The sequence below is a fragment of the Panthera uncia genome (genome assembly GCF_023721935.1).
Source record: "Panthera uncia isolate 11264 chromosome C1 unlocalized genomic scaffold, Puncia_PCG_1.0 HiC_scaffold_3, whole genome shotgun sequence".
NCBI lineage: Eukaryota > Metazoa > Chordata > Mammalia > Carnivora > Felidae > Panthera > Panthera uncia.
Window position 1 is genome coordinate 95576381 of NW_026057584.1, and position 27878 is coordinate 95604258.

A 27878-nucleotide genomic window follows, 5' to 3' on the forward strand; every position below is an offset into this window, starting at 1 on the left:
AAAACCTAATATGCTGATGAGTGTGACGTTTTCCCGTTTTTATTCCACTTGTAACATATTCAACCTAGTATCCTATAGTAACCTATTTAACATTCAGACACCCACATGGTTCTGGGGAGCAGAGAGGCAGTAATTTTTAAAAGGGAGGGGGAGGGGGAGGGACTCAAATATAGTAAAATTCTTAAATTTCTCATTATATTCTTATGTTCAAAAGCCATTGCTTAACAAGGAAAGCCACGTGTTTGGTTTGCATTTGGAATTATGCTTTCATGAATATACCTGAGATTCTTTTCTATGGCCTAAACAAATATTGGGTTGTGAAACTGTGACAGGTCTTAATGAAGTGGATTAAGGCATTTCTTACATTGACATTTTCATAGAATGAAATAAACATTGTAATCTTTTTACAGAACGCTCTCATATCAGGCCATGATTTTATTTGCTACCTGTTCAGAATATCAAGTTTTTGCATTTCTTGAGATGGTAATGTACTTTTGTGAACAAGTTGATAGGACACAAGTCATCCCTGAGTTATTTATAATAGTACTTAGAGCAAACTTGTCAAAGATTCTTCTCAAAGATTATTTTGGATCCCGAGGAGGTATATTTAGTAACTGTATTGAATAAGCTGTCACCTAACACAACATTTCATTGATTTATTTGTATTATTTTTGTATCTCACTGCAGGCAGAGAATTCAGCATTGGCTTTGGAAAATGAAAATCAAAGGGAACAGTATGAGAGATGTCTTGATGAGGTAAGTGGAGTAGAAAGGCTCTTCACAAAAGGCTGAACTATTTAGGATTCCCTTGGTCAGATCTTAATATAGGTCTGTTAGCAGCCTCCACAGAACATTAGCATTTTGATCTCCAAAGGAAGGTTACAAACATGCATGTGGACACTGAGAAGGAAGGTCAGCCTCTCCCTCCCTCCCTCTTCCCTTCTCTTCCTATTTCACTGTACAGGCATCTGTAAATTCCTTTTGGTTACTACTTAATATTCTTGTGGCACAGTTGAGGTATGCCTCACTGTATGATAAATTTCTTCCTCCCAGTAAGTGTGATTCCAGGCTGTGAATGAGAAAAGCTATGTCAAGGCACGCTGCATCGCCAGTTGGATGCCGTGTCTGAAAAAGCAAACCCTCGATGTAGTGGGTGGGGATGACGTTCACAGTTGGCAGCCGGAGGGAAAGGATCAGTAGATTGAGAACAAGCCACAAAGAGAAAGGGAAGTGAGGAAGAAAATTTGAACAGAGTGGAAGAAGACAGAGCCACACGTGTGAGTAAACCCGGTAAGTATTATTTGATGATAATAAAGAGACGAAGGCAAGGATGGTGGGAAAGGGGAAAATTGAAGAGTGTGTGGGGCCCTCGTTCTGCTCACAGCCATTCCCCTCACACTCCACCCCGGATCATACCCTCAGCCCCCGCTGGATCATCCAACCGGGATTGGCTTTTCACCTCACAGACACGCTCTCATCTGGGATTTTGTTGGCGACTGTGGTTATTACTTTAACGGGATGGCTTTTTTAGTCATCTGTCCAAATAAAGATAAAACTTGCATATATCTGTCTGTTCATCTTAAGGTTTGTTATGAAATGCTGACACAGGTTTTAAGAAAGTATGAAAAGCTACGTTTAATCGCATTCCATTACCTTACTGGTGGAAACTAGCATATATATCTTCAGTCTTTTTCTCCTCACTAACAATTAGGAAAATCTTTTCCAAAAAACCCCTCTTGATCTTTCTTCCCCTTCCCCACACTGTCCCGGGAGGTGACAGGTGACGCCATAAAGAACACAGTTTCGAATCCCAGTTATGACATCATTGCTGCCACCTTACACCTTCCCCCCCTCCCTCCAAACCCAAAGTGGCCTCTCTCCTCAGAGTTGCAGTTGGGGCTGCTGTTTTCCTCCACCGGGGATTCTCAAAATGTGACCTCTGAACCCAGCAGCATCAGCCTCACCTGGGAAGTTGTTAGAAACGCAGATTCTGAGGCCCCACAACAGACATCCAGACTAAGGGACTCTGGGAGCGGGCCCAGCAATCTGTGTGTTCACAGGCCCTGCAAGCAATGCTGATACACCCTACAGTTTGAGACCCACTGTCTTCATAGCCGGGACCACCTTGCCTTATGGTTACTGATGTGTGGTTGAAGAACCCTCACCATGTTTCCAGAAAGTTCTTTAATTGTTTAATATTTCTAGCCATATGTATTAGTTACTCAAGAAAAATGGCATTTGCAGTACTCTGCCCTGTCAGGACTTAAAAAGACTCAGAATCATCTTTACAAGGCCCCAAATTGAAAGAATAGCTGAAGTAAGTTGACATAAGTGGGGAACGATGACTCAGTCTAGCAAAGCCAGTTTAGCACTTCTAAACCCTGTCCCCCAGGCTCTTGGTCCAACAAAGTTTAGGGCAAGAAAGACCAGATACATCCAAGGATATTGAAAGAAACAGATATTGCCCTTGGGCCATATGTATCGATCAGCCAGGTTTCACTTCAACCTCCTGTACAGAATTTCTGAGAAAACCATATCTGTATTCAGAAGTCAAATTTATGTGAATCACACCATAGAAACTTCTCATTTGTCCCAGTTCTCCCACTGGTCATCCCTCCCCATCACTCAAAAAGCTCACAGCACTTCTTCATGGAAACTCATAGTCTTGTTTTCCATATGCTCCCTCTGCCAGCATGCTGAAGGTTTTGTCGGGATGTGTCGAGCCAACCATAATTTTTCATCCACAGAACCATTTCGCGTGGAGTTTCTTCTGAAGACAGAATTTTTAGAGGGAGAGTCCCTCTGTTCTTGATTGCAAAAATTAACTGTTGCCAAAGAGGTGATTGGCAGCTCAGAACCCCTCTTAGCAGTACAGATGTTTTGTATTCATAATACTGGCCCCTGATTACACATGCCAGTTGTTTTGAAACTAATTGCATGAGGGTAGACAATCCATTTCCATGCATTGTAAGAGAACGTTCTCAAAGGGGTAGTTGAGTGTAGTAATAATGCCAACTGGAAATTGTTTTCAAGGCTTTTTAGACTAATTAGACAAACTAACAAGGTAAGGCCTCGTGTACGCTATTTCCTTGCTAGTGGGTTTCATAAAACATACACAAGTGGGTATAATCTAAATTTAAAATGTGCTTCAATCCCTTTTGCACTGATTGTTATTTTCTGGGAAAAGAAGAACATGTTGAGGATTTGAGAAAAACGCTTGGGAGTAGGAAATCCCCTCTGTGTATTCTTAAAAAGGGGTATGTTTATTAGAAGGATGCAGAGCCACATCCAGACACACACACGGGCTTGCCAGAACACACGCATGCCCACACACTTCACCACTTCACATCGCCTCTGCTGCTACCTAGATCCTCATCTCCTTGCCTTGCAATACAAAGGCAACACCAAGGATTTCTTAAGCAGGTTGGAGGTTTTCATGTTTGAGTCTAGTTTCTTCATCTAGCTGTTTGACATACAGTTTGCTAGCAAACAGTGAATTTCTGTTTATTCTCACTAATGCTTTGTCCATAGTTCCTTTAGAACTGACTAATTCCCATGGACAGAAGGATAATGACACATATAAAAATAAGCAAAAGAACATTTTCTCAAACCATTGCCTTACATCTAGATGGATTCAGTCTATCCTATAAGTATTTGTTGGGTGTCAGTGTCACGAGACCTGGAAAGTCAAGGTGGTCCCAGCCTGGCAGAAGAAGTGAGGGGGATGCTTAATCACAGAAGAATGAAATGAGAGACACTCACACAGAAAATGAGGTGCACTGGGGCCTTTGAGAACATATAAGACAGTCACCAAAGAGCAGGAGAGACAGTGGGTGAGTCAGCAGTGAAGGGGACAGAACTGAAAGGGCGTCTTTAGCCAAAGGAGCTGGAGCAGGTGAAGTCCAAGTGATTCTCACCCTTAGCTGCACTTCAGAGTTACCTGGGGAGGTTTAAGAATACTGCCAACTGGGCTTCACCTTGGAGATTTTGATCCAATTCTAGTCTAAAGTGGGGCCTGGGTGTTAGAAATTTTGAAGACTCCAGGGAGTTGCAATATTCAGCCAAGATTAAGAACCGTTGCACTTAGGCCCTCTGAATGCTATGCTTTAGAGAACATTTTCAGAAAGTGCCAGTAAGAAGATAGAAGCTCTTCCAAACTTGGATATGATGATAGAAGAGCAACAGACCCATGTGGAAATTTTGGGTTATTTCTAGTTCCTCAACAGTATCTGAGCAAGCAAAAAGTAAATCCTGTCAAAGTGTGTTTCTGGGCCCATTCTGCAGAAAGATGTGCAGCAATTGCTAAACATGCAGATGTTCAAAGCACAAAAGACCTCGAATAGCCAAAGCAATCTTGAAAAAAGAAAAACAAAGGTGGAGGCATCATAATTATGGACTTCAAGCTATATTCCAAAGGCGTAGTCACCAAGATGGCATGGTACTGGCACACAAACAGACACATAGATCAGTGGAAGAGAAGAGAAAACCCAGAAATGGCCCCACAACTATATGGTCAACTGATCTTTGACAAAATAGGAAAGAATATCCTAAGGGAAAAAACAGTCTCTTCAACAAGTGGTGCTGGGAGAACTGGACAGCAATATGCAGAAGAATGAAACCAGACCACTTACACCATATACAAAAATTAATTCAGTATGCATAAAAGACCTAAATGTGAGGCCAAAATCCTAGGGGAGAACACAGGCAGCAACCTCTTTGACATCAGCCACAGCAACTTCTCACTCGATACATCTTCTGTGGCAAAGGAAAGAAGCAAAATGAACTATTGGGACCTCATCAAGATAAAAAGCTCTGCACAGCAAAGGAAACAATCAACAAAATTAAAAGGCAACCAACAGAATGGGAGAAGATATTTGCAAATGACATATCTGATAAAGGATCAGTATCCAAAATCAACACCCCCTCCCCAAATAATTCAATTTAAAAAATAGGCAGAAGACATGAATAGACATTTTTCTGCAGAAGACATCCAGATGGCTAACCGACACATTAAAAGATGCTCAACATCGTTCATCATCAGGGAAATGCAAATCAAATCTACAATGAGATATCACCTCACACCTGTCCAAATGGCTAAAATTAACACAGGAAACAACAGGTGTTGGTGAGGATGTGGAGAAAGGGGAACCCTCTTACACTGTTGGTGGGAATGCAAACTGGTGCAGCCAGTCTGTAAAACAGTATGGAGATCCCCCAAAAAGTTAAAAATAGAACTACGCCATGACCCAGCAATTGCACTACAAGGTATTTACCCAGAGGATACAAAAATACGGATTCAAAGGGATACATGCATCTGGATGTTTATAGCAGCATTATCTACAATAGCCAAAGTATGAAAAGAGCCCAAATGTCCACTGACGATGAATGGATAAAGAAGATGTGGTCTATGTATGCAATGGAATATTAGTCAGCCATCAAAAAAAAATGAAATCTTGCCATTTGCAACCACCTGGATGGAACTAGAGTGTATTATGCCAAGCCAAATAAGTCAGTCAGAGAAAGACAAATATCATATGATTTCAGTAATATGTGTAATTTTATAAACAAAATACATGAACATAGGAGGGAAAAAAGAGAGACAAACCAGAAAGGAGATGCTTAATATAGAGAACAAACTGAGGGTTACTCAAGGAGAGGTTGTAGAGGTAGGGGAGATGGGCTAAATGGGTAATACGGATTAAGGAGTGCACTTGTAATGAGCACTGGGTGTTACATATAAGTGATGAATCACTAAATTCTACACCTGAAACTAATATTACACTATATGAAAACTAACTGGAATTTAAATAAAAATTTGAAAAATAAATAAAAATGACGCAGAAAAAAATAAAAATATGTGCAGATCCTCATACCTCACTCAGTTAAATAGCTGAAAATCCAAGCAGAATGGAGTGTGAGGAAATTGGCCACCTAACAGATTTCCTAGGCAGAGCCTTTGCACACAGAAGTTAGAGAACCTGCCTTCCCCTTCAAACCATCAGAATAGGGTGAGTTCCTTATAGTCAGTGAGGATCCACATTTGAGGTCTTTGACTTTTCTGTGCTCTCTATTTCAGAGCACAATGGCAGGAAAAACTAGACTTTGGAGGTAGTTCAGTAAAAGAAAAAAAGAAGCTCCAGAATTTCTTTTAAACCAAGGCTAAATAAAGACAATAGTACGTTGTTAAGGGCAGTTCTGACCTTCCTCTCTGATTCCCATGCTGTAAGCCAGGACTTGTGGAATCATCAGACATTCTCAGTGCGTGTCCCTCACTTGGGTCCTAAGGAATCTTGAAAAGCAGTGTCTTATCGATGGAGATGGGGGATGATCCTGCTTGTGGCTTTCACATGCTTCAAATGCCCATTGCAAGAATGGACCAGGAAATCAACAGATAAGGGACCTCTTGTGTCTGCTCCAGACTCTAACCACCATGAAGCAGCACCCGTGTTCTATTCACCATTATTTCTCCAAGATCCAGCATAATCTGTAGCCGATACTATGCACTTGATGTGTATTTGTTGAATGACTAAATTAATGAATGGAGATTACCAGCCCCAAATTAATTTCCCAGTTAATTTTCCCTGCAATCCCACATACACATTTAGATGATTTTCTCCCACTCCCAGTATTTTACAGAGCAAATAAATAATATAGGTACTTAGTGATTCATATTTATACATGCATATTATAAACGCACACATGCAAACACTTCATTCCTATGTAAATAACATCTTTTATTCTCAAACCATTCTTCATTAACTACTTACCCGAAAATGCATTTTAGTCTTTGAAGTTCAAATGTTCAGATTCAGATCTAACTTTCATTGGGTGACTGCTTTTTATCAGGTACTGTCCACGGTGGTTTTTCCGGTTATAGTTATCATCTCATGCACTTTTCACCACTTGAGAGGTAGTCAGTTCCCCCTCCTCCATAGATGTATAGAGTTAAGCTGCCCCCCCACCCCATACATATCAGTGTATAATCAACACAGGCAGCATTTGAACCCAAGTCCTTCTCGTGATTCTGCCCAATACTCCACTCGCTCACCCCCAGCTGTCTCAGTATGATAAATCAAACTCAGAAGCATTGAAAATTTCTCCAAAGCACAATTTCCAAAACTTGTCCTTTCTTAACAAGGTTTTTAAAGGGGCGTGCTGATAGGACACTTGCTCTGCATGATAAAATAGCACCTGCAAGGATGAAAATAGGACTGTGAGGCAGGAGGAGCCCTGTCAGAGCTTGGTGCATTTTGAGTTTCTCACTCTACCACCCTTGACCCAGCCCTGGCTGTCCTCTGGATGTGGTGAGGATTGGCTCCCTCTTGGAATAAGTGTGGTTTATTCCACACCAGTGTGACTTCACATCCAGCCTCAGGGATGATTTTGAAAGTAAGAGCAGACAATACTGCAGCCCTGACTCCTCCCTCTGCCCACCTGCTTCCTGGGGAGTGCAGCGGCAACAGGGGACTGGGGGTGGGAGATGCCACCTGGAAGCCTGCTGGAGAAGAAGAAGAACAAAGACCTGTGTGGGTGGAAGATGAGCCCGGTATCAGAGGGGCTGGCTTGTCTGAGAGAATTCTTACCCAGGGGAAAAGAGAGGTTCCTGGGCTCTCTCCTTGGCATCTCGGGCTCCCCTATAGTCCTGCTCCACTGAGGCAGAGCAGGGAGGTCTCCACAGAGAGCCTAAGGCAGGTTGTAAAACAAGCCAGAGGCTTAAGGACTGTCAGCTTTGCTCAGTGTGTCTCAAGTCCCCTTGGCCCAGCCCAGCTGCTATTTTTCCTTTCTTTGGAGAGAAAAGCTGTCAAGTGACACTGGAAGTTATTTGTTCTCATTAGCTGGGCCTGTGGGTGTGTGATTATTTGCAACCCAAGTGCTAAGGGCATAATTCTATGATGAGGGCAGGGGCCCATTCCAGGGGTCATCTTGTGAACCTATTAGAGGTTGCAGGCGCAAGCTCCAAACAGCTGTTCTATTGATGCTTCGGGGAAGCTGGCTGTTAAAAGTAGTAATGAAACCCAGGAAACTGTCTTTATAGACAGTACCCGGGAAAGCATTTGTACAAACCGGCCTGCTCTTCTGCAGAGGACCTGCGAGTCCTTCTGGGTAATATAATCCCATGTCAGTAGGTAAAGAAATAATGCATTCGTGTATCTTTGTTCAATTATTAGGTAGAGCAATTGTCCAAAGTACCTGCCAGAAGGAGCTGTGTCAGAGATGGAGCCTATAGGGCAACATACTCGGATTGCAAAGATAGAACGTATTCCCTCCTGCGGGCTGTTACAGTTAGGATATTCATTTATGTCTCCCGTTAAATCATGGAGAGAGCTATTTTATGTGACCACTGTTCCACAGCCCGGTTTAAGTGAGGGACCAGTTTGGAGAAAGGAAAGAAAATATTGATATTAGGCAGTTTTATGAGACTGTAAATCAAATCCAAAGTTTGAGATCCAAAAGCATTAAATTATTTATGGTATGAATTAATTTGGGTGCCTTGTTCCTGATTCAAGCTGCGTGAATAGTTGAATTCTTCTGTTGTTGTATTTTTTTTTAATTTGCCAAGAATAAAATGGATGACCTCCAGTTTGACTTTAAATTCTCAGTGACTTACGAATTGGAATGAATGTTTAAAAACTGAAAGATTTTCAAGATGACACTACTGGTCAATTTGTAGGACTGAATAACATTTATCACTGTTATGATCATGTATAAATTAAATGATAAAGGAGAAAGAAAAAATTACCAGTTAAGGAAAATACGGTTTAATTTTGTCTGTGAGATTCCTTACATATGTTTCTTTAACTTGGGATGGACTTCAAAAAAATAAATCAATAATGCTTTTATTTCAAAACTATAGTTAGTTTTAATGAAAGGTCTCTCTAATTTGCTTAATATCAGCAATGTAAATTTGGCAAGGATTCTGATAGGAAAAAAAAACCTCTTCTGCCTACAGTCCAACTAATCAATTATAGGTAATCTGATTTTAATCATTTACTGCTTGTGCTGTGAATGCCTCCGAACCACAGTTGATGACAGCCTGTATTTTAATTTTCTGTGAGACTTATTGGTAGCCAACTGTCGTTAAGGATGCACTACTTTGTCAATATTGAGTCAAGAAACAATTAAGCGCCATGAAAACATTCTTACCCTAATCTGTTCCACTATACTAGACAGGAGAACAAGCACACATAGTTGAGTATCACCAAAAAGAAATAGGTTATCAAGAGAAAAAGATGAAAGCGTGTCCGTCAGGCTTTGGTTGAATGTGAGAATTACCAAGATGATTACATGCCTATCACACTGTGTTATAATTGTGTTCTTGCAACTTCCTACTAGTTATATTCTCTTTGAACCAAGGAACACATTCCAGTCATCTAGCTTTGCAAATACTCTACATATTTATACTAAATAAATGAAGGAAGAAAGGAATGAGACATTAGACATTCTCCTGATGTCTAAGACATTTAAATATTGCTCTTCAAGGCTATAAGTTTCAGTGATCACATTAAGTGTATACAGTTTATGTACTACCTGAAAAACACTGTGTAATTCACCTGCCCACCTTAATTTTATCAATAGTAGCTATATGGGTATATAGCTTCAAGGTTATGGTCAAGTTTAGTGAGTGGCTTCCTATATAGTGTTTTTGAAACCTGCAGGTGAAAAAGAAATGTTAGCACAAATGCACAGAGAAATGATGAATGGTTATCTAGAGAAAATGCCAGATCTTCAAAATACCAGAGACATGTTGCTAGTTTTATATGAGGCCCTTGGCTGGAATGGTGCACATACCCACTCCTAAACCATTCACTAAATGGAATTGCTGTGTTTGGTTTAAATTAATCAAGATTCACCTTCTTGGGTTGAGAGGGGCTTCTACTGAGGAGAGCTTCTCCTACTGCCCTAACTTGACTGATACCTGAAAAAAAAACTAGGGTTATGTTAATATATGAGTTAGAACTCCATATGTTTGCATATTGGAGGAAACTAAAAAAAAAAAAAAAGTAGACATTTATGTTTCCTCTCTCATAGAAGTATAGAGATAGTGCAACTAACTCCCTATATCATCAGGGCCAGGCTCAGTGACTTTCACTGTCAAGGTGGCTGCTGAGGTTCCAGCTATCAGTTTTATATCCTAGACAGGAAAAGGAAGAAGGGTGAGCCCTCTTCTTCTTAGATACTTTCTATAAGCCCAAGAAAAGTCTAGTTATAACTCATCAGTCGGAAGCTTGTCACAAAGTGACACTTAGCTACAAGGAAGGGTAGGGTATGTATTTGAATGTACTCAGCCAAAAAATCAGAGTTTATTACTTAGTAGAAAGGGGGAAATAGATACAAGAGTCACCAACTATCAGACTCTGCTACTGGTAGCAGTGACAAAAGGATGGCACAAATTAAGATATGGGGGATGTAAGAAGAACATAGGTAGAACGATGATTTGCTCTCATCCTTCACCATTCAAACCTATCTCTATTCCAAGTCATTTTAAATAGTGAAATAGTCACACAGCAGAAGTATAGGAAGGAGAGGCAAAGGACATTGTAAATCAGCAAAGTGTAGAAATTGTGTACAGATAATTAGGATTGTGTTTTACACTGTATCATTTTTTAGCCTTCTTGGAGTACTTTACATATGAAAGGATATTATTTTTCCAAATTTGGAAATGTGGAAGTCAAGGTATGAATGATCTTTCCAACCTAACCATCTTAATTAGCAACAAGGTCACCTTTGGAAAAAAGCAAAATATTACCTAGAAGGATAGGCCTATTATGAAAATAATCAGGTTCTCTACATGGGGAGGAAAGAGGCAAATAAGGAGCTAATTAGGTAGAATAAGCTGTGGGAAACACATTGGTAAATTAGAGTCTATGCATCTAAAGTCTCATTATTATAAATGGCAACTCTTTCTTTATTTTTTAAAGGTAGCCAACCAAGTTGTGCAAGCTCTGCTCACTCAAAAGGTAGGTCACTTTCTGACTTATTATTTTCAAGGTACTTATGTGAATAGGTTGGAACTCATATTGTCAAACTAGGAAATTGTGATTGATAGATGCAATACTTTTCTATTTATTCACTTAGGTTAAAATTGTGTGTGTTTTAGATGGGCATACAAAGTAACATCAGTGACCAATAGAATCCTAAAATTCAAACTCTTGGTAAAGTAATAGAAGATGAAAGATTACCATGCACCCATTTATTTGGTAAATACAGACATTAAATATATCAGCGGATTCTTCCAATTCCTATAAAATGAATAGCCTTCATGGACAGCATTAACAGAAGAAGCCTAAAATTCAGGGAAGAGGTCTTAGAGGTTAGGGGAATTATTTAATTTTTCTGGGTCTTAGTTCCTCTTCTGTAGAGTGGGGATAACATTTCCCCCCTCCCAGAACTGCAGTGGCCATTCTTTGAAAGAAAGCACATAGGGGAGTTCCTATAGGGATTGGTTCATGGTAAATGGAAAAAAAAATGGCAGTGTTACATACTTGAAAGATGCTGACAGTAGATTTAAGCATTCTCACCACCAAACAAAGAAGCTACTGCGAGGTGTGGATGTGTTAGTTGTTTTGATCTTGGTAATCATCCCACTCTGTAAGGTGTAGCACATCATCACATTTTACACTTTAAATATATACAGTTATTTTTGTCAATTATTCCTCAATAAAGTTGAAGGATAAAAACAAGTGATGATTTTTGAGCATGAGATTTGTATGTCTTCTCCTATGCCATGTCCCTATTCTGGCTTCAGATAGTATGAAGATCAATCATGTCTTTGGGCCAGAATGGGCAGAGGGAGATAATTGCTCAAATTTGGCTGCTTTGGTCCATTTTATTGAAACTTTTCCATCTCTTTCTATAATGTTTTTCAGAAGCTAAATTCTAGTTCTTTCAGATTACTAAATCTGAAATTACCTCTCTGTGTATTCTGAATTACCTCTCTGTGAGATGGGGACTTCCTCTGTAAAAGAAAATCTTAGATCATGTGGCATATTCTGGAATACATGGTTAATGATAGCAAAATAATTTGTGACATTTTAATTTTTTTTCATTAAACATAATTTTATTAGGGCTTGACCACTTCTCATGGAGATATGTAAATAAATATCGTTTTTAATTTACACTATGGAGGCCTTGTGATAATATTTTTTGCTAGATTTTCTTCTCAACTACTTTTGTTAAAATATCATGGCTTTCTGTTTCAAATGATTTTAACTGGTTCAGATTTTGCATTAATATCACATAAATAAAGAGATTTAAATACACCTATTAGGTTGAATTAGGTTCCAGTGTGAGTAACAGAGATCCAAAATAGTGGTAACTTAAATAACCTAAGCTATTATTTCTTTTTCATATCTAAATCTATAGGTAGGCAGTATAGGGTTGATACAGTGACTCTGCTCCATAAATTCCATGAGGTCTCTGGTTTCTATCTTGTTATTCTGTGGAATATGACCTTCATTCCCAAGGTCACCTCACGGTCCAAAATGGCTGCTTAGCTCCAGCCAACACATCCCCATTCCAGCCATCAGGAAGAAGGAAAAGCTGAAACAAATGAAGGTAAAGGGCACACACTAGCTGCCTTTTAAGAGAGACTTCCAAAAGCTTTCTTACCTCCCTATTTACATCTCCTTGAACAGACCTTAGTCACACAGCCACACCTAAGGAAGCTGACAATGAAGCCTTTATCCTGGGTATGTGCCCAGCTGAAAATTGACTGGCATTGTATTGTGGAAAAATGGGAAAAACAGATTTTTTGTGCATCTCACAATTTCTGTCACAAGATATTTGATTTTTTTTTCTTTTTCAAAGGCTTTAATTTCTCATTTGCTTTCCTCCTGGTGGAAACTCTTTGCTCATTTAATTACAAACCTAGGAATGAAGGAAGCATTGTTGAGAATTCTACGTGTAACTGTTGAAACCTTCTCGTGCCCATCTTTTTTAGCGGTGCCTCAGGAAAGAGAAAAGGAAGCCATCAGATACAATATAAAGGAAAATGGGACCTTCAGGTCAGCCACAAAAAAATAGCTACACAAATCCAAGTAATAACTAGTAAACAGATAAATCTACCTTGGTACCGTTAAGCAATAAGACATAGAAGACATGGTGCCGTGTGAGATAGCATACCTCGGGGACACTCTGAGGCAAAAAGAGATGCCAGGAGTTTCCAGGATTCCAAAAGAATCATGTTCTGCAGAAACGTGTGCTTCCTGGTTTTTATAGGGGCTGTAAAATTGCTACAAAAGGACTCAGATTTCTTTTTAATTAAGAGCATGATATAGGAAATAAAATGTACTCCAAATGCAGATGAAAAAACTGATTCTAAAGAGGTTGTAGCTGGCACAGAGTGAAAGCAGAAATCTTGAGTGATTTATCCAAGTCACACAAAAAAAATTGTTTTGAGGTGAAATTACAGTCATAAGCATGCAGTTTTAGAGTTTATTGTTTTGTTATGACACAAAGAAAATCTACCACGAACAACCAAAGAAGCATTTTTCTGGCATCTCATGAATTGGCCAAGATAAGCATCTTGAAATAACAGAATGTACTTCTTTTTCCCAATACTGATAAAAAATTTTATTTCCACGAACTTACCACTTTCTGTTAAATGTACATATACTGTTCTAGTCAAGTAATTCAATTTATCTCAGAAACCTGTGGATTCCCTTAACACAGCAGATTGTCCATCCTTTAGATCAATAAAGCTAAAGTGACAATATTAAACCCAGCTCACTTCCATTTATGACTCCAAATCATAGGTCCAAGGCTACAAGTGCAAGTGAATCAATAATTCAGGCTTACCTCAAATTCTTGTCTGAAATATATTTTATCTTCATTAAGTCAATTACACTCACTGCAAATGTAACTGTCCTAGGTTCTTTACTGCCATAGGTTTTTCTGTTTTGTTTTGTTATGTTTTTGCCACTATCACCAAACTTCAAAGAAAATCTTTTTTCTTGTAGCCATTTTCCAGCATATCAACTTTAGCTTTGTCTGCATGTTCTTTAGAATAAGCAACTATTTATATGGTGTTTTTTGTTTTTTGTTTTCTTTCCCTACACGGCATAAGGTTCTGTGTGGTAGAACCCAGCAGTGCAGCCACTGGGTAGATGCAAAACAGAGTTCTGTAGCTTGTGTCTGAAAGAACTCCATACTTCTACATATATCCCTTGTCCCTTGTGGAGGGGCAGTCAGGCCACCTGTGTCTACCTGGCTGGCTCTGGTGTGTGTAGGATCCAGTCCCCCGGAGAGGATATGTTCATGTTTACTGTGCACTTACAAGGACTCATACCTCACGTCTAGCACTTTTTTTTTAAATTTTTTTTAGCGTTTATTTATTTTTGAGGCAGAGAGAGACAAAGCATGAACGGGGGAGGGTCAGAGAGAGGGAGACACAGAATCTGAAACAGGCTCCAGGCTCTGAGCTGTCAGCACAGAGCCCGACGTGGGGCTCGAACTCACGGACCGTGAGATCATGACCTGAGCTGAAGTCGGCCGCTCAACCGACTGAGCCACCCAGGCGCCCCAAGCACTTTAAATGCACTAAGTCATTTTGTTCTCACCGCAACCCCGTTAAGATAGGACTAAGGAAATAGTGCTCCCGTAGCTCTGATTGCAGGAAGTGGCAAAGCCCATATGTTCAGCCTAAGGTTATTACACTCCAAATCCATCCCCTTCCTTTTGCGGTGTTCAGCCCCCAAGATTCCATTGGATCACTTACTGTTTTTCCCCACTGTAGCTCAGCAGCCAGGGATGAGGCTGTGGAAATCAACAGATGGATTGAAATTCAATTATTAGTTGAGATCGCAGGAAATAGAACAAAAAGGTGAGGGAGCCAATGGATTTCTTAAAACTTCTGGGAACATTCCAGTTCTGGCTAGCAAGGAAACCATGTGAGATCTCCAAAGCATATATTGGAGTCAAAACTGACTCTGGAAATCTGGAGTTGGGCTTTCTCAGAATCCATCTTATTTTGGACCCTAGAATCTCACACTTGCCAGGGACCTTATTAACAAGCATTTAATACTGAGATTGTCAACTAGCTTTGGTAATGGGCTTAATTTACTATGATTACATAAACTATTCAGCCATCACCCAGATTAATGATGTTCTAATCCAAATGCCTTTGGGATGAAGGCTTGCAGTATTCAGTTTGCCACAGGACTAACGACTCCCTGTTCATTAGGGCTGGCCTGATGCAGGCACATATCTCTGTTACCTGCCGTGCCTTTTAGATATTTGATGTTGAGGCCCTTGGTTAGTCTGAGAAAGGGCTTTTCTTTTTACAGAAGTCTTGGCATCTTAGGAAAAGATAGGGATATATCAGTGACAGCCACTGAGAAGGACTGTTACAAGGAGAAGCAGGTAGGTATGGTGGCCATTAAGCTTCAGGGAAGGAATTAGATGACACTTGAAAAGCCATCTCACGAAGCAGCTGAGACTTTCATTCTCTTGAAAGCCCTGTTTTGTGCAGTCGCTCAGTTTATAGGTAAAGGAACTGAGACAAAACCAGAATAAATTACATCTTCAAGGTCGTACGGGTAACGAGGACCAGAGTCCAGACCCCTAACTCCCAATCTGATGTGTATTCCCATGATATGCATTCCATCTTAAGCAGTTTTACCACTATAGTATCATTTTTGCATGATAAAATCAGATATAGTTTTCAACAATACTCTAGTGATGTCAGTATATGTCTTACTCCTAAGCAGTCAACATGTTATTAAATTGACTTCAATGGATAATGGTTTAGCTCTAAATGCATTAAAGCAGCTATACTCATAGGTACTATATAGAAGTAGATCCAGAATCTTCTTTAGTCCCAAATGCAGATGAAACTTACCAGGATTATAGTGTATGGATACTCCAGGGAAGTTATGGTTTGAGATCATGAAGACACACAGGGTCCTTTAGACCAGTATTGCTCAGTATATTTTGCCCTTGTATTCAGCTTTACTCTCTTACTATTTTCAATTGTTAGTGACATGTAGATTGCAAGGAAAACAGGTCTGGCTATTTTCTTGACCCAAAGACCCATGTACTTTCTTATGTGAGATTAAATGTAGTCAAACTGTTGGCATCATTTTCCCCCAAATAAAATTTTATATAAGGTCTCTTTCTCATTTCAGAAGACACAACCCTATATTTTCAGTGGGGTACTCGTCTTGAGGCCTGGAACATGCTAGGAAAAAAGAAAAAGAAGGATGTGAAAGAGAACAGGTGGCCCAGCCCCCACTGTGAACCAGTGATAGCATCTAAGCAGAGGAGAATTCATTTGTTTCTAACGCTTTACCAGAAGGATAGTCTAGGTCTCACCTCTATAACTGTCAGGGTCAAAATAATGGTTCTTGTAGCCAGCCTATATGTGTCATATGTCCCTTTATGTCAGCCTAGGCCTCAGCCTAGTAGTGGTAAGAGAAATTACTGTTTTTCTCTTGTGCTCTTTCCATCTGCCCAGTCTGGTTGTGCTTATGTGTGTGCACATGGGCACACATCCATGGTTTTTAATACATTTTCTTAAGATAACTATCTGACATCACTTACCATCCATGACTTAAGTAAAGAGAACAAGAATTTAGAACAATATAGGCGATTATGAGCTTTTATGTCAACAGATTCTCAGACCAGCTCAATTCTGTTTGTCAATGATCGTAAGACCACGGTCACATTCCTAAAGCCTTCTATTTCCCCCTCTGCCATGCGCTGATCTAGATGAGCCAAGACCAATGAACAGTTTTCCAGGTCAATAATTCGTGTCCCTGCTAAATGAACTTTTACCATCTTAAGTAACAGTAATGGCCATTGAAATTTGGGCACCTGTACCAAAAATCTCTATAGAATAGCTTGATGTGTGTGTGTGTGTGTGTGTGTGTGTGTGTGTATTCTTTCTTTTTCTTTTCTTTTCCGTTCTTTTCTTTCTACCCATCTGAAGAACTGTTTCAAGGTATCTCAGTTTTGCTGCAAAAAAATCATCAGTGCTATTCCTTACAGGTCTCCTTTCTTGCAAACCCTCACCTGTGTGTTTCTACTTGCATTTCTTCACCTGCAGATGAGAATGATTATGTTTTCCAACACAATAGGTACTATTAATATTTATTTACCTCACAGTCAAATTTTATTAATTACTTAATTACCAGTACTGAAAACAATTAGTGTTTGGGTGCAGAGGAGTTATAGGCATGTTAAGAGAAAAAAGTAGAATAAGTGAGACACAGAGAGAGGTTGAATTCTAAATAAAGGAAACAAGTTTAGCCTTTAATCTGAGCGGTGCCTAGGCCCCCAAAGTGGCCTCTGCCAAATGCATATTGCTCATGTGCACACACACTTTTTTTAATGTTTATTTATTTTTGAGAGAGACAGACAGACAGACAGACATAGTGTGAGTGGGGGAGGGACAGACAGAGAGCAAGACACAGAATCCGAAGCAGGCTCCAGGCTCTGAGCTGTCAGCACAGAGCCTCACGCAGGGCTCAAATTCATGAACCATGAGATCATGACCTGAGCCAAAGTCAGGTGCTTAACCGACTAAGCCACCCAAGCACCCTTCGCGCACACACTTCTGCCCCTGCCTTGAATGGCTGCTGCCTTCCTATATCTTGGACCTGGTTGCCTAAAAGAACATGACATTTCTTTTTCTATGCTCTGCATTTGTAGGTTATAATCAGTTGTAACCATCCTATGCATAAACTCTACCCATTTAACTAAAAATATGAGGAGAGTGTAAGTTGTGCCGTGAGCCACACCTTGGCCTATTTCCCTGCCCTCTGTAAATAGAAGAAATACAACTGGATATAATGAGGCTCTGGTAAAGCTTCAGAAGCTAGAACTGTCTGGCTTCACACTTAGGTTGACACAAGGTTAATGGACAGGCACACTCACCTGTGTGACTCTTGTTTAGGGCCTGGGGATCAGAGCTGTTGCCTGGTGCTCTCTCTCTTCCTTGCAGAGCTTTAGCAAGGCTGTAGCTGTCCCACATCAGAATATATAGAAGCACAAACTAGAAGTGCTGAGAAACTTAAAGCCTCAGTCACACTAACACTAGAGAATAGAATTTGGCATCATCATCATCCCAGTTACCAAAATAATCACACAGTTTATTAAGGCCATACTGTATGTGGTGCTTTGCCAGGTTATGGAATAAAAGAGTGAAAGGACAAACTACTTGTGGTGTTGTTTATTGGTCTGTCTTCTTATGCCTGCCTTTGAGGGATGTGCCATCTAATTGACAAGATAAGTCTAGAGCATGAAAGATGAAATCAATACAAAGCAGTGTATACTAAATGTCCGGTAAGAGGTACTGAAGGCTTACTGGAGTTCAGAAAAAGTAATGGTCTTTGGGGGATGCCAGATAAATGTATCAGAGAGGAAGGGAGCCAGGGTGGCTCAGTTGTGAGCATCCAGCTTTGGCTCAGGTCACGGTCTCATGGTTTGTGGGCTCGAGCCCCACATCGGACTCCGTGCTGACAGTGTGGAGTCTGCTTGGAATTCTCCCTCTGTCTCTCTGTCCCTCCCCCTCCCCTATGTGTACACTTACTCTCTCTCAAAATAAACTTTTTAAAGAAGTGTCAGAGAGGATACAGATTTTGAAATGGACATCAGTCACAATGAACAACGAGGTAGATGAGAAGGGAACATGATGGCAAGTGGGGGCAGGGGGTAGCAGGAGTGCATGAGAGCGTTTGAGAACGAAACAGCAGACAGTTGTTCTTCATATGGCAAGAGCAGATGCCTTTAAAAAAAAAGAAATTAGGAAATAGAGAAATATCAAGTTTGACATGTAGGAAAGGGTCAGCTTTCAAAGAACTCTGAATTGGGACATTATTCTACTTGGTCTTTCCCAACCCCCATCAAAGAGGGTGTAGACATTTAAGCACTGCACGTATCGTTATCACAAATTGGTTTGCAGGACAGCTCCTTGGTATATTCCAGAGAATCCTAAAGCCCCTGTGCCTTAGCCTCCCTCATGAAAGCTGGGGACAAGGTCTCTGTGGTCTTTGAACTATTCGAAAGTGCTGCTCCAGAAGGATGCCCAGGTACGGTTACTCAACTTCTTCCCCAGCACCAAGATGAACCCCTCCAAACACATGGAAATGCACTAGTTCAGAGCATGAGCAGTTTCAAGTGGCCTTTTAAAGCCTTCACTTCAGAGTTGCCTCTCTCTCACTAAATGCATCACTGGCTCTATTAGCCCCAGCATTGAAAATTCCAACTTGTTTCCACAAATGACAGCAAAAGGCTCTATCAAAAGTGATAGTTTCTTTAGTTCATCACATCTCTATTCACTGCAAAAACATTATTGTCCTTGTGGTTTGTGCTTTATGATTGCTTTTATGAAGACAGTGAAAAGGCAAAATATATAGGTGGAAACTTAAATTGACTTCATATCACTAGCATTTACCATCTTCAAAAATAGCATACTAGATTAATGCACTTCTGATTTCAAGGTACTTTTTTTTTTCAAATTGGTCTTCCCTGCACATAATAATTCTATCAGACAATGGGCTGTGGAAGAAAGCATCGTGTGTGATTTATTCCTGGGGGCTTTGAAGGATAAAAATACTGTTTTTGTACTAATGTGTCTGAAATATCAGATAAAATATGGTTATAATATGCAAGGGTGTCTTTCAGTTATGGATTTTTTTTTCTTTCACTGTGTTTGTTGTAGGATCTAAGGGAGGAATGTGTAAAGTTGAAAACAAGAGTGTTTGATTTAGAACAACAGAATCGAACGTTAAGCATCCTGTTCCAACAGCGAATCAGACCAACTTCTGATCTGCTCCTTCAGGTATGTGCTTATGTGGAAACAATCTTTGCTACTGAAATGCTATTGACAAGAAGTTACTTTAGTTTGAAAGTTTCCAGTATCTCCATAGGCAAGGCATAGTGTATCAGAACCCTGATTCTTTTCCTTTTCAAGGAATGTCTTTAAAATTGAATGTCTCTTAAATTTCTGACTTTTTAAAGCTATGTTTAGATAAAGAAATACATCAACAAATAATAAACAGGTAAAAGGGACAGAAGGTGTCCTGTAGTAAACTTTGGAATAGAGTCAGGAAATAATTGATTACTTTGGGGACTAATGTTAGTAATCTTGCGTTCCATGATAAGCAAAGAAGAGTTTTATGCAATGCCACAGCACATTTCTTCATTTCATTCCCTCTGTAGTCAAAAATTCTTCTGGGATTTGTTTTTCTTTCATACCTCTCTCTGTGCAGAGTTCCTGCTCACACACGATTCCTCCTATATCCTGCCTCAGTGTTTTCAGGTTGCCTTTATCTAAATGCTCTCCCTGAGCTCCTTCTTTACTTTCCTTCATAACATGAAAAGTCATGGAAAGTCAAGCCATTTGAATCATTTTGAAGCCATCCCTGAAAAAGCACCAGAGACTATATCTGATTTGTAGGGAGACAGATGAATTGGCAAAGGGGTCTGGAAGGCTGATCTTTGCTGTTTTCTGGGTTTTTTCAAATCCTATTAATGTGTATATTTGCTCAGACAAGCTCCCATGAGCCTTGCTTAGAGCACTTCTGAGGCTAAGCTAGGAAAGGGTTAGGCTTCACAGGGGCAACGTACAAAAAATAATCCCCAGCTGTCTGGCCTAATTGGCTGAGAGAAAGGGAAAAGACAGAGGTATCCTCTAGACTGCACTGCCCAGCACAGTAACCACTAACCATGTGGTGCCATGGAAATTGAAAATTAAATTAAAATTAAGTTCCTGTGACATACTAGCCACATTTGAAGTGTTGAAAAGCCACATATGGACAGTGACTACCATTTTGGAAGGTGCATAAATAGGACATTTTCATCACCATAGGAAGTTCTACAGGACAACACTTTTCCATATGGCTGGGACATTGTTGCTAATTTACCCTTTGAACTTTGGTATGAACATTTTTCCTTGACTCCTCAGGGAAATAATGAGAAATTGCAGGTTATTTCAGGGAAAGAAAGATGTTTGGTAAAGCCGAACATCAAAATATAATTTCCCCCTCCCCAAATTAAAACCAGCCTCTGAATTGCACAATAGATCTCATCTCCTAAATTAATTTCCTCTCTGCTTTATCTGTTACAGCATCATTCATAATTTATGACTCAAAAATTATGCAGAAAAAAATTGGTCTATCTCTGTTTCCTGGTCCCAACCACAACAAATGTTTATCATAGAGAATCTTGCATCTGTAAAAAGTTGTATTTCTTTTGCTCTCGTATCAAGATCCAATATTATAATTACTTTTAACAGCTGTTGCATGTACATGAATTTTTCCATTTTGCTTAGTTTAACTTCAGGCTTTTTGAGAACAATGTTTAAGGATCTATCGTCTCTGTTTATGAATCATGGTGGCTTATTTCCAGAGTAAACACATGTGCCATGGATATTTAAACTTTTTCATTGGTTGTCACAAATTTCTGAAATCCGTATCCAAATGGCAGAGAATGATGCGTATGCTAACAATAGAACTCAGTGTTTATTCACTGGGTATTTTCAGCCAACCCACTTTGTATTCCTCCCCAAATAGTCTTCACTTTTCGGGAGCCATTCTAATTTGAATAACATTTCTAAAAGATAGGTTGCTAATGGTTCTGTAAAGAAGAATGGTAGAAAGCGGGATGCCTGCGCTCTACCATCTATCACAGATAGACGGAGTTTCTGGCTTTTCAGGGGGTCTGTTAATTATGTGACTTGCATTTTTCATTGTCTGGTGGCACAAATACACACGATGGAGCACTGGCTAAAAATAAAAACAGGCTGTATGTGCTTTGCACCTATGGAAGCACTTTATTTGTTGAACGGAATAATGAATAAATGACACCAATATATTCTGTAAGTTGGGAGTTATTTTGCATACACCTAAGGGAAGTTTATGCCCTCACTTCTTCTGAACTTTTCCTGTCGTATGTGGATGCTTTGGAACTCCCCAGTCGTGCCCATCCAGCCGAACCTTTTGGAGTGTGTGGCTTTGGGGCATGGCAAATCCACCAGCGCCCCTGGTTCCAAACATTATTGACCTTACAGCTTCTGCCCATAGACTGGAGACTCAGTACAGTACATTTCTAACTAGTTTTCTGTATGTCATAGAAACCTGTGTTAGTTGCTCCCTGCCGAATACGGCCTAATGATTATCTACAATGTAAAGTGCCCACTTGAAGAGAAATACAGAAAGAAGATTGTTGAACCCATTATGATTTTAGGAGATAGACTGTAAAAAGTAGAAAAGGAAATAATTCATAAGAACCAGTCAGTTCTTTGTCCTGAGAAATAGAAAATGAGGTTACATAGATATTATGTAGCAATTTTTTGTGTATAGGAGAAACAAAAAAGAAGTTCTATGGGCTAGTTTACAAAAATCTGGGAAATTTATAAAGGGACCAGGTACATGCTGGAGGCAGGGTGGGGGGGAGAAACTAACCTGAAAATTAAATTCTTAAGAATAGCAGTAATGTTCTGTGGTGATTCCAGTTTCCAGAATGGTATTTCTGGGACTAGGGGCGGTAACAAATCACAGTAGCAAGGCCCTTTATTAAAATAAACAAGTTGAGCTAAATTCTAAAGACTTGAGAAGCCAGTACAGCAAATAAAATTCCAAGGTAGTGTTCTTAATGGAACTTGAGTCTCTAACTAACCTTATTTGAGCCCATTAACCAACGTTCACCATTTCCTTTTGTAAATCATGTTAAACAACAGTCATTTTATCAGACATTGGAAACTGGTAGAGAACTCTTTACTAAGTGTCTTTACTTCTCTTGTGAGGTGAATTGAATTCTTACCATAAATGAGCCATCTTTGTGACTCAGTATGTTTAGGCAAGTAGTACTTAAAATGGCAATTATGTAATTTTTAAACTACTATATAGGGATGAAATAGGGTACAGTAAGAATTGTTTATATAAAACAAAGTTGAATACTTGAAAGCCATCTATAAAGGCAAGTCACTAAATAAATGTTTATGATCAAATGAAATATGGGTGCCTAACTAAAAAAATTATGGGAGCTGGAGAATTATATTAACTGTGGAGGCATTCTGTATGCATATTGCTTCGGAAATCATTTTAAGTTCTTGTTACATTGTTAAGAAAACCCAAAACAAAGACATATGCATAGACAATGCATAAAGCATGTGTTTGATATCCCTCCCTCCTGAAAAAACAGACTCTAATAATAGGATCCCCAGGCAAAGAAGTGGCCTTGGCCCTACCAACAATGTTATTTAACAAACGCATAGTGCTTACCATGTGTAGGATACTGTTCTACAGCCTTTACAATGCTCACCAGTTTAGTCTCCATTACAATCCTATGAGGCAGGAAGTATCATTGCACCCATTTTTACAAATGGGGACTGTTAGGCACAAAGTCCCCCAGCTGGTAGTTGACAGAGTGGGAATCTAAACCCATGGTCTGGCTCAGGTCCCTCCTTTCCCCCTCCCTTCTGTGCTCCCTCTTCGGAATACAAATGATCATGAGGAACTTCTGATTCCATACTGTAACTGACATTTTGATTAACTGGACCATGTGATCAGGTCGGATCAGAGGGCTTCTGCAGTAAAATCACAACAAGGCAACGACCATATTTACACATTTCTGAAAGCCTCTTGATTTGTGGCATCCATGATTTTCCCCTCTCCTGTGTGTTCTGTTTTTGTCTTATTTTGGACACCTGTGTTATCCTTATTCTGATAAAACATTATTCTCATATTTTTTTGCCTAACACAGTTTTTCTTTTCTTTTCCTTCTCATTGGATATTTCAAAGGGTCCTAATACCCATATCCTTAGGCCAAAATAGAAAGAAAAGAAATGACGTAATATAGATTATTCACGCAAACAGTTGAGAATCTGACAGCTTAGAACCAAGGTGTAAACATTTGCTGTCACTTCCTAGAGTGTTTTTTTTTTTTGCTAGTGTTTTGTTTTATGGTATTATTTCATATGATATTAGAGGATTTTAAAATTCTCTTGTACTTCTGTTTATTTTTTTCTCCCCTAAATCTTTATTTTCAGAGTGTAAATCTATTTCAACAGTCTGATTTGACAGGAGAATACACTGTACACTGGCCTCTCCACCTACCCACAACAATGAATCCCATTCTCTGAGACTTAGGCTGGTGCTGCCAGCTTTCAAGGACCCCAGGGCCATGGCAGTGCTCCTGGAACTTTCCCCTTGCTGAAGCTCCGTTAGTATTGATGACCCATCCCACACAATTAAGCAGGTCATGGTCATGTATGGAATTATATAATCCTAATCTCTCATGGCAGGGATGGTGGAAGGCATGTAGTGGAAATGCCAGGAACTGTGGTTTTATGCTAACCTTTCCTTTCAATCTCTATGAGGGCAAGAACCATGCTGAATGTGGCATTTTACCTCCCACCGATATTATCACTGTTCATAATATGTATTCATTGTATGTACTTAGTGATTGTTCAACACTTAATTACAGACCTTTTTATGGGATATAATTTGAGGGGGGAAGAATTTTCTTTTGTTTGTGTTTTTTGTGTGTGCAACAATGTCATTTTCTTTATTATTTTTCCTTCCAGAGTAATTAAGATATAACTGACATACGTTGTATAGGTTTAAGGTATATAACAGAATGATTCTATACACATAAATATTATGAAATGATCACCACAGTAGGTTTAGTTAACATCCAACATCTCACATAGTTATAATTTGTTCCTTGTGATAAGAAATTTACAATCTACTTACTTAGCAGCTTTCAAATATACAATACAGTATTGTCAATTCTAGTCGCTATGTTGTATATTATATATCCAGGATTTATGTATCTTATAATTGGAAGTTTTGACCCCATCACCAGTTTCCCCCAACCTCCCACCCTCAACCTCTGGCAACAACCAATCTCTTCTGTTTCTATGAGTTCTCTTTTATTGCACACCACATATAAGTGAGATCGTATGGTATTTGTCTTTTTCTGTCTTAGCATAATGACCTCAAGGTCCATCCATGTTGTCAGAATGCCAGGATTTTCTCTTTTGTGGCTGATAATATTCCATATATATACATATATTCCATTCTTAAGAGAAAATCTTAAGCGTTCTCCATGCTTAACATGGAGCCTGACACAGGGCTTGATCTCATGACCCTGAGGTCATGACCTGAGGTGAAATCAAGAGTATCGGACACTTAACCAGCTGAGCCAACCAGGTGCCCCATATTACATTTTTTTTTTTGTTCATTCATGTGTCATTGGATTGTGTGTGTGTGTGTGTGTGTGTGTGTGTGTGTGTGTGTATCACATTTTCTTTATCCATTCATTCATTAATGAACACTTGTGCTGTTTCCATCTCTGGGCAATTGTAAGTAATGCTGAAATGAAAATGAGTGTGCAGATACCTCCTTGAGATAATGATTTTGTTTTCTTTGGACATTTGCCCAGAAGTGGCTGGATCATATGATTATTTTATGTTTAATGTTTTCAGGAACCTCCATGGTTATTTCTTGTCTTTTTGGTAATACGCATTCTAACAGGTATCAGATGATAGCTTGTGGTTTTGATTTGAATTTCGCTGGTAATTAGTTATATCAAACATGTACCTGTTGACTATTTGAATAGCTTCTTTGGAAAAATGTTTATTCAGTCCCTTTGCCCATTTTTAAATGGGGTTACTTGATTTTTTGTTATTGTGTTGCATGAGCTTCTTATATATTTTAGATATTAACCTCTTATCAGAAACATGATATGCAGATATTTTCTCCCATTCCATAAGTTGGCTTTTCTTTTTCTTTCTTTCTTTCTTTCTTTCTTTCTTTCTTTCTTTCTCTCTTTCCTTCTTTCTTTCTCTCTTTCTTTCTTTATCATTTGTTTTGCCGTGAAGAACCATTTAGTTTGATGCGGTCTTTCTTGTTTCTTTTTGATTTTGTTGCTTGTGCTATCGGTTTCATATCCAACAAATCATTACCCAGATCAATTTTGAGGAGCTTTTTTTCCCCCAGTGTTTTCTTGTAGAAGTTTAATGGTTTCAGGTCTTATATTTAAGCCTGTACCCTGACATTTCAGGTTGATTTTGTGCATGGTATAAAATAGGAGTTTTTATTTGTTTGTTTCATTCTTTTGCATGTGAATATCCAATTTTCTCAACACCATTTATTGAAGACTGTCTTTTCTCCATTGAGTGCTCTTGGCTCCCTTGACAGATATTAGTTGACCATATATGCATGGGGTTTTTTTGGTGGGGTGGTGGGAAGAGTCTCTCACTTTTGTTCCATTCATCTATATGTCTATTTTTCTACCAATAACATTTAAATTCAGTCCTGTAGCTTTGTAATATATTTGAAATCTGGAAATGTCATGCCTCCAGCTTACTTCTTTTTTCTCAGGCTTATTTTGGCTCTCCGGGGTCTTTTGTGGTTCTAAACTAATTTCAGGATTTTTTTTCTATCTCTGTAAAATATACCACTGAAATCTTGATAGAGATTTTATTAAACCTATACATGATTTGGGGTAATATGGACATTTTAACAAAATTAGCTTCTCCAACCCAAGAGCATCAGTATCTCCATTTATTTGTGTTTTTCTTTCATTTCTTTCTAAATTTAGTGTTTAATAGTTTCAGTATAGAAATTTTTCACCTTTTTGGTTAGATCCATTCGTAAGTATTTTATTGGTTTCATGATATTGTTACTGGGATTGTTTTCTTCATTTCTCTTTCCGATAATTCATTGTGTGTAGAAATGCTACTGATGTTTTATGTTGATTTTGTATCCTGCAACTTGACTGAATTCATTAAGTCTAATTGCTTGTTGGATCTGCAAATAGAGACAGTTTTACTTGGTTCTTTCTGATTCCATTGGCTTTTAGTTATTTTTCTTGACTGAATGCTCTGGTTAAACTTCCAATACTCTGTTGAATATGGGTGGTGAGGGTGGGCACCGTTGTCTTGTTCCTAATTTTAGAGGAAAAATCTTTCACCAGTGAGAATGATGTTAGCTTGTGGTGTTTATTATGTTGAGGTATGTTCCTTCCACACCCAGTTTGTTGAGAGTTTTTATCATAAATGAACATTGAATTTTGTCAAATGCTTTTTCTGTCCCTACTAAGATGATCATATGATTTTATCTTTTATTTTATTAATGTGATGTATCACTTCTATTGATTCTCATGCATTGAAACTTTTGTGCCTTAGGGATCAATCCCAGCTGATCATGGTGTATGATCTATTTTATTTGCTGTTGAATTTAGTTTACAAGTATTTTGTTGAGATTTTTTTGTCAACATTCATCAGGGATATTGGCCTGTAGTTTTCTTTACTGGTAGTATCCTTATCTGTCTTTGGTATCTTGGTAGTGCCAGCTTTGTAAAGTGAGTTTGGGAGTGTTCTATAAACTCCAGTTTTTTGGAAGAATTTGGGAAGAATTGGCATTAATTCTTCTTTAAATGTTTAGTCAAATTCACCAGCAAAACCATCTGGTCCTAGGCTTTTCTTTATTGGGAAGTTTTGGATTACTGATTCAATTTCTTTACTCATTACCGGTCTTTTCAGATTTTCTATTCATGATTTAGTTGTACTAGGTTGCATATTTCTAGACATTTTTCCTGGTTTTTTTTCTCTAGGTTGCCCAATTTATTGGCACTTAACTGTTCAGAGTAGTTTCTTATGATCCTTAGTATTTCTTTATTATCATTTATAATGTCTCCTCATTAATTTATATTTTTTTATTTGAATACTCTGTCTTTTTTCCTTGGTTAGTCCAGCTAAATGTTTACAAATTTTGCTTATCTTTTCAAAAAGCCAAACCTTAGTTTTGTTATTCTTTTATATTGTTTTCCTGTTCACTATTTCATTTACTTCTCCTCTAATATTAATTACTTCCTTCCTTCTGCTAACTGTGGGCTCAATTTGTTCTTTTTTTCTACCTCCTTGGGGGTTA

The 27878-nt window shown here is 38.9% G+C and overlaps 1 protein-coding gene across 1 annotated transcript in view; it reads left to right on the forward strand.

Annotated features, from left to right (window-relative positions):
* NCKAP5 (NCK associated protein 5) overlaps positions 1–27878 on the forward strand; it is a 776078-nt gene that overhangs the window by 569860 nt on the left and 178340 nt on the right. Inside the window, exons 13-15 of the mRNA XM_049615277.1 lie at positions 688–756; positions 10920–10958; positions 19661–19780. Coding sequence (XP_049471234.1) covers positions 688–756; positions 10920–10958; positions 19661–19780 — 228 coding nt within the window. The remainder of the gene's footprint in view (positions 1–687; positions 757–10919; positions 10959–19660; positions 19781–27878) is intronic.